Source organism: Neophocaena asiaeorientalis, unplaced genomic scaffold (assembly GCF_003031525.2).
Source record: "Neophocaena asiaeorientalis asiaeorientalis breed wild unplaced genomic scaffold, Neophocaena_asiaeorientalis_V1.1 scaffold192, whole genome shotgun sequence".
Lineage (NCBI taxonomy): Eukaryota > Metazoa > Chordata > Mammalia > Artiodactyla > Phocoenidae > Neophocaena > Neophocaena asiaeorientalis.
Window position 1 is genome coordinate 1,491,643 of NW_020185326.1, and position 13,621 is coordinate 1,505,263.

The following is a 13,621-nucleotide window of genomic DNA, read 5'->3' on the forward strand; positions in this document are numbered from 1 at the left end:
AACCAACTGAGTGACCTTCAGCACATCACTTAAATTCTCTGAAGCCTGTTTCCTGCCCTTAAGATTGAGCCGAGCATCATGTCCAGCTTAAGAGAGTGCGGTGGTTCTCAAGCAGGTGCGTTTAGAGGGATCGCAACCTAACCAGCTGAAGATCTGGATCCTGGGGCACAGAGGAAGACAATGAACTGACTGGCCTCCAGTGTAGGCTCTCCATCCCTGACCACTGCCCCAGACCACCAAAACGTGCATCTAGTGTGAAACCTATTAATATCTATTCACTGAGAAAATGGCGCTTTCTCACAGCAGACCCATTCTTCCCTCTGTTAATTTTTTGTGGGAAGGAGTAATGGGTTAGTCAACTATACACTGAATTCTGAAGAGATCACACAGTCCCATCAAGAAGCTTCAATGCCTGTCAATTTTCTTTGCAGTTTGTTTTTAAAGACCCAAAGGGAATGGTATGCGAGTGGGGGAGGGGGGAGTCTTAATGCAGTCCTTTTTTGCTCTTGACAACTAGGTCACATCTCAACAGCCTCCTGCACCTCTCTCATCCCTACTCCTTCCTTTTTCAATTTAAAATGTCACTGTCTGCTCTTCAACCTGATGAAAGTTTGGCAAGGCAGGGAGAGTTAATGACTGTAGATTGCTTTAAATTGAAAACCTGTGTAAGTCAAGAACCACCTTGACAGCTGAGTGCTTCCCTTGGACAAGCCTAAGTAATTAAGTTTAGTATTTAAGCCAAGCATAAGGTCAGATGGAACCTATCCAGGTAGCGCTTTCTGGAAACCTGAAGAAACACAAAGCTGTACCTATGTCCTTTTATGATGTGGAGTGGAATTGTGCATGAAGAAAGGGAGCCCAGTCCCAGAAAGGCCTCACCTTCTCTTACTCTGCTACCAGGACAAATTCACTCATTCATTCATTCATTCATCTGTCAGCAAACATGTCTTGAATCCCTGTGTGCCAGCTCCAAGCCAGGTGCAGCTGATGCAGAGATGAATACAGAGCTCACAGGCAGGTAGAGACAGACTTGTGAAGAAACCCCCTGTCACCAGGGACCGGTTTCGTGGAAGACAGTTTTTCCAAGGACTGGGGTGAGGGGGATGGTTCTGGCGATAATGTGAGCAATGGGGAGCGATGGGGAGCAGCAGATGAAGCTTTGCTGGCTCACCTGCTGCTCACCACCTGCTGTGCATCCTGGTTCCTAAAAGGCCACAGACCAGTACCAGTACCAGTCTGTGGCCTGGGGGTTGGGGACCCCTGCCCTAGACCACACCCGACAGGGGCAGCAGTAGAAGAAGATGCAAGGTGGAACAGTGACACAGGCAAGCCCATGGTTCACTCACAGAAGAGCAAGTAGGAATCAGAGAAGGCTTTCTGGAAGAGGGAAGCCCCTGTAGAGTGAAGAGCCCTCTGGTCAGAGCGTGAGCAAGACACCAAGGCACGAAATTAAAAGCAATGCAATTTGGCCCCACCCTCCAGAGACACCGCACCAAACCATGCTGGATGCACAGGACTCCACATGCTTTTAGTGGTGCCCTCCTCAGGGATTCTAAAATTACAGGTGGCCACCTTCCCTGGCCCACTTGTTATGCAGCCACAGCTAGACCCAGGAATAAATTATAGGTCTTTGACTTTTCCTGTGTTCTACCTTGGAGCCCACCATTATCTCCACGAGGGCAGGGACATCCTCTCTAGTATGGAAGGCAGTCTGGAATAATGGAAAGAATTTCAGTTCTGGAAGTGGACATCCTAGGGTTTGACTCCTGGCTCCATCACTGTGTCTGTGCAAGCCATGAAACTTCTAAAACTTCACATCCTCACCCCAAAACTGGGGATAATAATAGTCTGCTTGTAAGTAATAAAATGTATTTAATGAGATAGTTTATGGAGAACACCTAGCTTAGCAAATGTTCCCCCCTCCTTCCCTGAGTATAGAGCTATGCACATAGAAGAAAAAATATTTGATAAATAATAAACACATGCAAAATATTACTCCTGGACCCATCTCCAAAAAATCAGAAACACCTTATAATTCCAACATAAATGTTCTTTTATATTATATTACTTACATGTTCTAGAACTGAAGACTTTTGGGGGGAGGACTTGAGAAATACATGATTCTGGAATTTTCTGTTTTGCAATGTGCTGGATTAACCAGCATTTACAGTATCATGTTATTCCTTTTGTCCAACTCAGCTTCTAGGTTGAGTGGGAAAACATGAAGGTGGCTTATACAAACCATTAGCCTGAACTTAAAACAGATCTTTAAAGAAACAACAGTAACTACTTTCTTTAAATGTGGTCAATGGTATTTCAAAGTCCGGTTGCTGGGTGCACAAGCTGGAGACCTACAATTCTCTAGTCTTGTTTTCTCATCACCCCATATCATCACAAAGCTAGGACTGCTTCTCTGTTGCTCTCTGGTTACTATAAATGACAGAAGTTTTAATTCTGATACAGTGAAAACTAAGTCTAGCAAGTGTCCCGCTTTACCCATGCTAATGAGCAATTAAACAGATAACATGGAATAAGGGTCTCCTCTTTTATATACCAGAAATGCTCGAGCATCCGTTAAACCCATGATCGCATACTGTTAATAGTCCTTGTTTTTCCCCTGGTTGAATTCAATGAACTCGTGAATATTTATGAAATGTTATTTACTATGCAACTAAAAGGTGTGAACAGTGCTCAGACTGATTAGGACTATTGTGAGAGACAGTCTTCCTTCCACTTTTTTAGATTTCCATACACTGAAATCTGTGGGGGAATCACATGAAACGGGACTCCTCCTTAATTATTCCCAGTGCTAAACAATTAACTCTCCAGGCTCTGAAGATTCCAGCTTGAAAAAAAAAAAAAAAAAAAGGGAAGGAAATGTGTGAAGATCATCACCTAGTGGCTATAATGTGAAGTGTCACAAAATATCAGAAAACCATCTTTTTTATCTCACAGATGGTATTAACCAAGTCTAAGAATGTGAGAAATTGCCCCGACATTTCCTCTGAAGACACTTCCTCCCATGTGGCTGTGGGAGTTGGATAAGAAGCCAGTATCGTACGGGGGTGTGGGGCAAGGAGCCCTGGAGCCCTTACACACACCATGTGAGCCCTTCATCACACAGTAGAGGTGGCTTCCTGCAACATCCAAGCACAGGACTGGTCAGCCTGGGAAGCCAGTGCAGTCACATTTGGAGTCTCACCTTTGCTTCCTCCGTCTGTCCTTCTGTCCAGTAAGACACCGGGCCTAGTGTTATGGGTCTAATTGTATCCCCCAAAAAGATAGGTTTAAGTCCTAAGGAGCTAACCCCTTGGTACCTCAGAATAGGGCCCGGTTTGAAAATAGGGTCATCAAAGATGAGATTAAACAGTCACACTGTAGTAGAGAGAGTCCCTAATCTAATGACTGCTGTCCCTATAGGAAGACAACTAGCATGCAAAGACAGACACACAGGGAGAACACCATGTGACCACGAAGGCAGAGGGTGGATTTATGCAGCTTCAAGCCAAGGCATACCAAAGATTGCTGGCAAACTATCAGAAACTAAGAATAAGCAAGGAAGGATTCCTCTACAGGTTTCAGAGGGAACATGGCCCTGCCAACATCCTGATTTCAAATTTCTAGTTTCCAGAACTGGGAGACAATAAATTTCTGTTGAAAGCACCATCCAATTTCTGGTACTTGTCATGGCAGCCCTAGCAAATGAATACACCTCACCTTTCACCTCTAGTGCCTCTTTCATCCTAGCTCAGGCTCTCATATTCCAGACAAACATGCATAGTTGTCATTGTTTGCTGGCCGCTCTCCCAACTGCCAGGCACTCCCCCTGTTCAGCTCACCCTTAACAATGCCAGATTGATCTTTTTAGAATAAAATTCCGATTTGGTCACTCATCTGTGCTTTCCCTGTCATATGGAAACCAAGTGTCTTCAGCCAAACATTCAAAACTCCCCTTGATCTGTTTCCTTCCAGCTAACCTCATATTTTGCTCAAGTATTTCAGCCGCATTAAACTAATTGCTGGTATCTATGACTACTCCTTTTCCTACTTCTATTATTATGGTATTTGTCACCCTTGTCTTCATCAGGATCAAACAATACTTCTTGGGGAAAAACATCTTCCTCCATTTGTCCCCAGCAAGAATTCTAGGAAGTTCTCAACAAGTTCTCAGTTCTCTGAATTCTTATAGCTCTTTGCCCTTACCTCTCTGATGACATCTTTCTTTTTCCATCTTGTGCTGTAATTAATCACAATCTCTAATGCCTCAGTTCACTCAGCAGTAGGTAAGCTTTCTGAGTAGGGACCATCTCTGAATGCCCTCAATGCTTTATACGTCAAAACATAATTGGATAAATGATGCCCTGTAAAGGAATGATTGAATAAACGTTGCCCTTTCTTCAGTGTCTAAGGCATGGTCAGATCATCTCTTCACTTCATCTAATACCACGCTCTCCCTTGACCTCCCTGTTCTGGCCACACTGGCTTTAAGTTTGTCCTACTTGATATGCTCTTCCTGCTCCAGTGCCTCTGCACATGGAAGTCCTTCTTCCTGGAACACGCATCCCTGCCTAAACATCCAGTTAACTTCTCCCTGAGATTTCAGCTCAATCATCACTTCCCCAATTAAAGTTCTGTTAATCTTTCTGACTAGATTAAGATTAAATTCCTATTGTGTTACTTCTCATCTGTGACACTCACCACAGGTGCCCCTGTACATTTATGGGCATGATAATTTGGTTCATGTGCACCTTCCCTAAAAACGGTAAGCTCCATGAGGACAGAAACAGCTGGGAAAGTATCTGTCTTAGGTCACTACCATATGCCTCTCATATTGCAGATGCTCAATAGATATTTGTGTAGAAAACAAATAAGTACTTGAGTATATTTGCATGTGTATATATACAAACAATCTACTAGAATTAGAATTTTCTAGACAAGTCTCCAGTAGGCAATAATTGTTATATCTACCATATTTGTACCTACTATGTGCTACGCACTGAGTCTAATACTTTATGCATTTTATCTCATTTAATTCTGAAAATGATGCTATAAGTTAGCAATTGTATCCTTGTTTTACACATGAGCAAACAGTGGCTCAGATAAGTAACTCTGCCCAAGATCACGGAGTTGTTAAATAGCAAAACTATGATTGAAAAACCATATATTCCAAAGCTCATATTAAACACCATCCCAGAATTACAAAAGAAAATCAAGCATATTACTCTTGATCCTTTTGAATATACATGATAAACATAAAAGACTGAGCAAATAGTGATACAACCTTAAAGCCATACTACTTACTAAACTGTAGATTTCTCAAGAGACTGTGTCTTGTTCACCACAGAAAATTCCATTACCTGGCACAGGGCCTGGCACATAGTAGGTGCTCAATATATATGTGTTAAATGGATTGTTTTATTATTGAAGTAGAGTTGACTTACAACATTAGTTTCAGGTGTACAATATAGGGATTCACTATTTTTATAGATCATACTCTGTATAAAGATATTATAAAATATTGCCCGTATTTTCCCTGTGCTGTACATTACATCCTTAAATCTTACTCATTTTATACCTAGTAGTACCTCTAAATCCCCTTATCTTCCCTTGACCCTCCCCCCACCCCTCTCCTCAATGGGAGCCAACTAGTTTGTTCTCTGTAACTGTGACTCGGTTTCTGTATTATAATATTCATTCATTTTATTTTTTAGATTCCACATATAAGTGAAAACTGTATTTGTCTTTCTCACTCTGACTTATTTCGCTTAGCATAATACCCTCTAGGTCCATCCATGTTGTTGAAATATTTGTTAAATGGATTTAAACTTCAAACAAGGTTTGTCACATCCAAGGAAGATAAAACTCATAGAGCCAGAGTCAAATTTCTGCTTTGGAGAAAGCAAATAAAGGAGTAGGAAAGGGAAAAGTAAGGAGACAAGGTGTAAAATTTCTTGAGCCCCTAATGTGCGCCGGTGTGCTCTTTTAGTTGTGTTTTTTTTTTTTAAGTTTTAGATGTCATCCCACTTAAACCTGTAATAACATTATATGACACATTATAGTATTTCTGAGTTGCAGGTGAGCACTCTGATGCTCATGAATGCTTTTAAACTCACGGCAATCTGGTTCCACAGTCTACACAGTGGCTACCTCAATACAAACAGATGTTAAAGATGGTGCCCAGCAAATCACAGAAAGGTGAGGGCTTCCAACTGTAAAGCTCCCAGAGTGACTGTGTGAATTACTCAGAAACTTGTTCTGCTGAATAACTTGGAAGATGAAGCTTTATATGAGCCTCAATTCTCATTACTTCTGTTTCTATTTTATTTTCCAGTGTCAGTTGTATTTGCATGTAACCCCTCACAGCCCTTTTCCTGAAAACTCTTGAGGAAAAAAAAAAATGGCTTACTGAAATGGAAGTGGTGTCAGGATCCTGATTTCTTCCAAAACAATCAGCCAGTCCTTTTAATGTGCTTCCTGCAGTGAATGTCCAGCAATCCAAATCCCCCCACAGTGATAAATGGAAAGAGTGACAAATAGTGTTTTCCATGGAAATGACTAAGAATAATGGCTGGAGAAAACTGAAACAATGGCATTGAGTCCCATAATAATGCTGAACTACAAAGTTTATAAAATGTGGAACAATGGGGAACTCGACTTCACACTGACTAAAATTTCAGATCCAGCATCACATTACCTCCTCTACAAGGCAGGAGTAAAGCGATTCTGATTGTGTACCATTTTATTTCAAAGAAGTGGTTCCATCTTCCTGGTAATATCTGTTTCACCATTAAATTAGCTAACTCTTGGGATGATATTTCTCCTTCTACATAATATTTCTATATGCAATCCCTCATCTCACTCTTAGAATATATAAAGCAGGTGATTATTATCACCACTTTACAGATGAGGACACTGAGGCTGGGACAGTAACAGCTCCTCTGAGAGCTCACAGCTCATGGGGCAGAGCAGGGACTGGAACCTGGTCTATTTAATTCCTATGCTCTCACCACTGCCCCTCGCTACCTCCTAATACCACACCGTATAGAGGAAGACACTTACTTAAGAGTTTCCACACTGATGACTCCTTCCTAAAGTACAACCATCAAGGCATTACTCAGGAGAAAACCAAGAGGACTCCATAAGAGTACGAGTGAGGTCCGTCACTGCATTCCTCAAGCCTGCGATGGAAAATCTGCCATCAGTCCCCAAAGAACAGTGCCCTGGAGGAGCTGAAGTTAATGCTGGCTAAGGGCTTAGAGCAGCGATTGGCATATTGTACACGGTACACAAGGAGTGTTCATTAAATGAATGCACATACACTTAAGTGCCCAGGCTGCCAAGTATTCTTTCTTTAAGCCTTCATCTCCACCAGCAGGGTAAATAGTAATAAAATTAGTAATAATAACAACAATAATATGATTTATCATATTGGCTAGTAACAGCTTTAATCCTCATACAACTGTTTAAAATATATTATTAGCCCTATTTTACAGATGGGGAAAACTGACATTAAGCAAATTCTCCAAGTTGTTTACTGCTATTAAGTGGACAGTTAAGATTTGATTGCCCTATTGTTACAGAATGCAAGTCCGTGTGCCCCATGCGCAGTGAGGCCAAACAATCCCAAAACACTGGAATTTGGAACAGAGAAAGGTTGATTACGGGGCCATGCAAGGAGACGGGTGGCTCATACCTTGAAAACGCCGAACTCCCAGAAAGCTTTCAGCAAAGCCCTTTTATAGGAAAGGTGAGGGAGGGGCGTGGTTAGTTGATGCAGACTTCTTGGTGTCAGATCCTTTGTTCTTGAGGTCATGGTGTTCCGGTAAACCTCACCAAAACAAATGCTATTCTCTGTTCTGACAAGAAAGGGAAGGGTAGGCATCTAGTTCTGTCTCCATGCCTCCTTGCGGCTTTTAACACTTAACAAATTCTGTAAGCAAAGCAACATCATTACCCCTCATTTTACAAGGTCCCAAGGCTCGACTTTCGCCCTCTGAGGCCCAGGCCCTGGCCAAGAGGAAGTGGGTCCCTGCAGGGGCCGGTTACCCTGCCCGGGAGCGTTAGTCCAGCACTCAGTCTGGGTCCTCCCGCCAGTGCCCAGCCCGACTGAAGAGGCAGAGCTCAGCTGGCAGCATCCTCAGGGCCAGGTCCCCAGATCCTGCGCAGCCGTCATCACTGAGGGAACCAGGAGCCCTGGACCAAGCCGGCCCTCAGGCTCCTCAGGCCCCCCAGACGAGGGCCGGGTCCCACGGACGGTGACCCACGGTGACTGCCGCCGCCACTAGGTGGCGCAGGTGGGGATGAGGCAGAGGTTCGCTGCTGCCTCAAGGCCTGGGCCCGGCCAGTAGGGGGCCATGGCGAGGGCTCTGGAGCTCTGCAGGACACAGCCCTCAGCCTGTCCGCGGGCCCCCCGGCTCACCCACCAGCTCGAGGCCAGAGGGCCTGGAAGGGAGGGCCCCTGAGAGAAGACCGCGATTCGCCTCTCACCGCACTCTCTACCATGGGGACCACAGCGCGGCTGACTGTCTGCAGAGCGAGACCTCTAATCGCCAAAAACTAACGGTCTCGCGGTCTCGAGGTCTCGCGCTAACCATCTCGGTCTCGCGCTAACAGCCGCCGCCCCCCCCCCCTATTATACTATTCTAAATTCTTTCCACCCTACCATGCTTCTTTAAGACCTAGTTAATTCAGTCAGGAATTAACTGTGTAGATCTAATGGTAAGGTATTCCATGGCTTTGTTGTGCCAGTTTCAACATGGTTACCTATAGGCTGATATTTTGGCTGAACTAAAGCACAGAAAAGGTGGCCACCTTTTTTTAAATGAGAGAGGGTGTGGCCCCTTCAGTTTGATTTAGTGTCCTGGGAGTCCCCCAAGTCCCTTAGAGCTGCATTGTTCTTGAACCAAATGTATTTCGTATGCATTTGGAGTAACTGATGTCTTCCTAAAGGAAGAAGGAATATGGGAGGCAGGGGTGAGATTCATCTTCAACAAAGAAGGACAAATCCACTTGAAGCAACGAGGGAAAGAGTGAGACAGCCTAGGGACCACTTTTACTCTGAAAATATGGCAGAGGCTTCTCAGGACACATTACAGCCATTCCCCAAAGTGGTCTGCAGGACAGCCACCAGGCACTAGCCCAACAAAGATAAAGACTGGGTATGAGAGGATGGATTTGAAGTATTGTAATAGGGTGACAGAGGCTATGGTCTTGGGACCTGTGTCTTCTTGAAAAGGGCCCTGAATTCAGCACTGTGTATATTCCTCAAGAACGTGTTACTGTCTGTAGATGATCCATGTGAGAAATTTTGTGTAATATCTGGGTGGTCTCTTACAAAGACCCTGAACCCCATGTTCTGAAAAAGGTCATTGGCCACTGTACCAGAAGGATGTCAATCCTGGCTTCCCCTCCCAGAGAATTTAGGAGAAACAGTTGACCCTTGAACAATGCCAGGGGGTTAGGGGTGCCAACCCTCTGCTCAGTGGAAAATCCTTGTATAGTCAGCCCTGGGTATCCTTTCTCAGTATCCCCGGTTCTGTCTCAGAGGATTCAACCATCTGCTGACCTTGTAGTACTGTAGTATTTACTATTGAAAAGTATCTGCATATAAGTGGACCCACACAGTTGAAACCCATGTTGTTCAAGGGTCAGCTATTGATGTATACATGACATCAATGCTTTGATGTATTATCTCATCTTGTCCTTACACTAGGCCTGCAAATAAGCATCAAGAGCCCCTGCTTGCAGTTTACACAGTCATTCAACATATATTAAGCACATACTGCATTTCAGACACTATGCTGGGGATACCGCGGTGATTAATACAGCTGCGGCCCCGCCCCCTTGGAGTTTAATTTCCAAGGGAAGAAGGAAAAGTGACACGAGAAAGTTTTTAAAAATGGCAGGAGAGATAAGGGTTAAGGTACCGAGAGAAGGAAGAAAGCAGGTATCCCTGCCCTTAGCCTGTCCCGGGCATTCCCCCTAGCTCCCCTCTCCTACTTATCTTCCTCTCCTACCCCCCCACCCCCGCAAGCCCTGCCTGTGCCCACCGCCCCTGCTCCCTCCCCTGACCCTATGAGCAGACTGGCTCCACAATGGGAAATGAGTCCAGTTACCCACTAGAAATGTGCTGCCACTTTGACCAAGACGAAATTAAACGGCTGGGCAAGCGGTTTAAGAAGCTGGACTCGGACAGTTCGGGCGCTCTGAGCGTGGAGGAGTTCATGTCCCTGCCGGAGCTACAGAAGAACCCATTGGCGCAGCGAGTGACAGTCGTCTTCGACACAGACGGCAATAGAGAGGTGGTGAAGAACCTAGGGGTAAGACGGGAATAAAGACATAGACCTACTAGAGAATGGACTTGAGGACACGGGGAGGAGGAAGGGTAAGCTGGGACGAAGTGAGAGAGTGGCATGGACATATATACACTACCAAACGTAAAACAGATAGCAGTGGGAAGCAGCCGCATAGCACAGGGAGATCAGCTCTGTGCTTTGTGACCACCTAGAGGGGTGGGACAGGGAGGGTGGGAGGGAGGGAGACGCAAGAGGGAAGAGATATGGGAACAGATGTATATGTATAACTGATTCACTTTGTTATAAAGCAGAAACTAACACACCATTGTAAAGCAATTATACCCCAATAAAAATGTTAAATAAATAAATAAAAATAGAGAGGTGGACTTCGGGGAATTCATCCTGGGGACCTCCCAGTTCAGTGTCAAGGGAGACAAGGAGCAGAAGCTGAGGTTTGCTTTCAGCATCTACAACATGGACAAGACGGCTACACTTCCAGCAGGGAGCCCTTCCAGGTGCTGACGATGATGGTGGGGGACAACCTGAAAGACTGGCAGTTACAGCAGCTCGTGGACAAAACCATCATCGTCCTGGGCAAGGATCGCGGTGGGAAAATATCCTTCCAGGAATTCAGTGCTGCGGTCGGAAGCCTGGAGAGCCACAAGAAGTTGCTGACAATTGTGCGAGCTTTTATAAGAGCACCACCCAACAACGACTTTTTCTTTCTTCTCAAAGATCAGCTCAAGAGGCCCAGCACCCGTCTCTCTGACCTGCTGGGAAGTATTTCTCTTTGTGAAGCAACATTTTCTAACACCAACCTCTTGCCCACCTCAGTGTTATTTATTCTCCTGGGAATGCCCTAAGTCAGGGAGAACATAATGAAGGAGCATGGAAGGGAAGAAAAGGAAATGGCTTTTATGAACTTATTTTCTTCTTTGTTTTGATTCAGAGGCCAAACTATAAAGAGTGAAGAATAACTTTTAAAGTTCAAAAATAAGAAAATATACATCTTTTCCTTTACTTCTCATGGTTTCATATGTGGGGAAAAATTCCAAAAAGGTGTTAGGTGAACTATTTTCATTTACTTGTGGTGTTCAGGCATCTTTTGACAGATTGTTATCTACTTATTGTAGCAACAGGGATGAATATATTTCTCTTGGCTGAGCATCTTTTAATCACCTCTCTCTGGGCAACAAAAACCCATCTTTCGCTTTTGAAAGCCGCAGCCCACTCCCCATGGTACATCCAGAAATCCCCGAGCATGTCTTGAGGGTTAGGAATCCAGCTAGGCTCCTCCTATCTCATCGCTCCAGCTCCTGAACAGTTTCTTTTCAGAGCAGAAACTCAGGGCTCTTGTAAGAAATGCTAAGACTGGACTAAATGCCCAGTCTAACGATCAGTCTCAGTGAAGGTGGGTTTTAAGGGTTGGCTGCCCACTCCAGTGTTAAGTTCAGTTAATGGGGCTTCCACTCAAACAGGGCAGAGAACTTCGTAGGAAGCTCTCTCACCTCCAATACTCAGCCCCACTCCAGTTGGAGAGAATAGGCCACATTCAGGGTCATTCTTCCCACAAGCAGAGGCAGTGAAGATTCCAGCTGCAGTGGACTCTCCCTAGGATGCTGAAGCGGTGTTGCTCCTGGCACTCAGAAGATGCAGAGATGAGCAGGTACACCTCTGCAGCAGGGGTGGACGCTGTCTACACTAACAAAGCTTACTTTTTAAAATCAGACCTGCACCTGGCAGGGAAGGCAAGAGCTCTCTCGTGGTGGGAAGCCTTTTCTCTAATGTAACAGTCAGCCCAGAGTCCCTCACACCCTAATAAACCTGCAGCCAAGGGGTGTGCTGGAGCCTATTCATACTGGGTGACAATCAAAGCGTGCACATCCCTCCCCAACCCCGTGTTCAGTGATGTCATGTCGATCGCTTGAAATCAGCCACAGTGGGAGTAGTAAGTACCTCACAGAAAAAAGCAGAAAGTTTTAGTTGTTTTGCTTCTGCTTGTTTTGGAGAGCCAGTGTACCAGTAAGTACACTGCTGCCTGCACCCTAGATGTTACCAGCTCTCTGTGGTCCAACTTACTACTGTCAGATCCCGGAGAACAAGCTGTCCTCAGAAGAGCTGGGACAGGACTGGTCCCAATGTCTGCCACTTTACATCAGGCCTGTTTCTCACAGTGGTCCAATCCCCGTAGAAGGTGCTTAAGGCTCTCAGAATACCAGGACAATGAGACGTACTCTCCCTACATGTACTAAGCCAAGGGACAAAACCCAGGTGATTTTTCTCAGGACAAGAAAGATCTGTTTCAAGATTAATTATCCTTATATTTCAAAGAGGCTGGTAGCTAGTCTTCCCTGCCCCCATCCCCCCGCAAAAATAAAACCCAAAAGTGGGACAAGTAAATCCACAAATTGAATTACTGTCCGAGCACCCATCTACCAAGGCACGCTGCCATACTTTTTATTTAATAAATTACTTATGAACCACAAAGAATAGGTATCCAACCCCTTAACCTCCTGCACAGTCCTAAAAAAAATGTATTAATGATCAGTAAATGCTCCCAATCCTGTAGTTGTATGAGTCTTACCCCCATTTCAGGGTAACATAGTTCAAAGACTCAGACTGGGTTTGGATGCAGTTACAACTGGGTTTTTAACACAGTCACTTCTTATTAGTTGTGCGAGCACGAGCATGTTACTTAACCTCCTTGTGTCAATTCTCCTGATTAAAATGAAGATCCATCCCCAGGTTATTTTGAGGATTCAAGAAGATTAAACATGTAAAGTGCTAGAGCACAAAACTTTCACGCTACCCATGGCCTTCCCTTCCCCCTTTCGTCCTCTTCTACTAGATCAATATATAAGGGAGAAGGAGGCCTCTTGGTTCCTTTCAAACGCTTACTTAGTACTTAGCCACACCCACTCTCAGATTAGCTGGACATTTGTGTGATCCTAATCCAGAAAGGAAACAATGGAAATAATGTCAAGATCTTCCCCACCCCTGCATTTGCAGAGGGGATAACAGATGTCTTGACTGGAGAAAGTTTAAAAGAGTGAGACTCTCATTCTAGCCCAACCTATTTGACTTTGTGGAGGAAACCTTGCATGAGAAAAGTGAGCTTGTGTAATGCCAGGGAAGAGGATTTCTGAAAGAGAGACATTATTTGTATACTCTGCAATGTGCATGTTAAAATCTGGAAATTAAAAATGAGGACCGAGAGTTTGAAACATGTTGGATTACATGTTCAAATTTAACAAGAGGAGGAAAACTATTTCAGCTCCTAGAGTGGCTGGAATTCACAAGCTAATTACTTGATCAGTCTACCTAAT

At 44.5% G+C, this 13,621-nt stretch overlaps 2 protein-coding genes across 2 annotated transcripts in view; both read left to right on the top strand.

Moving 5' to 3' along the window:
• Positions 1 to 13,621, top strand: part of GRIN3A (glutamate ionotropic receptor NMDA type subunit 3A) — a 142,514-nt gene that overhangs the window by 114,389 nt on the left and 14,504 nt on the right. The window lies entirely within an intron of this gene.
• On the top strand, positions 10,095 to 11,158 carry PPP3R2 (protein phosphatase 3 regulatory subunit B, beta). The gene is given in 3 exon segments (XM_024734399.1): positions 10,095 to 10,301; positions 10,677 to 10,773; positions 10,776 to 11,158. Coding segments are annotated over 3 exon segments (687 nt in total).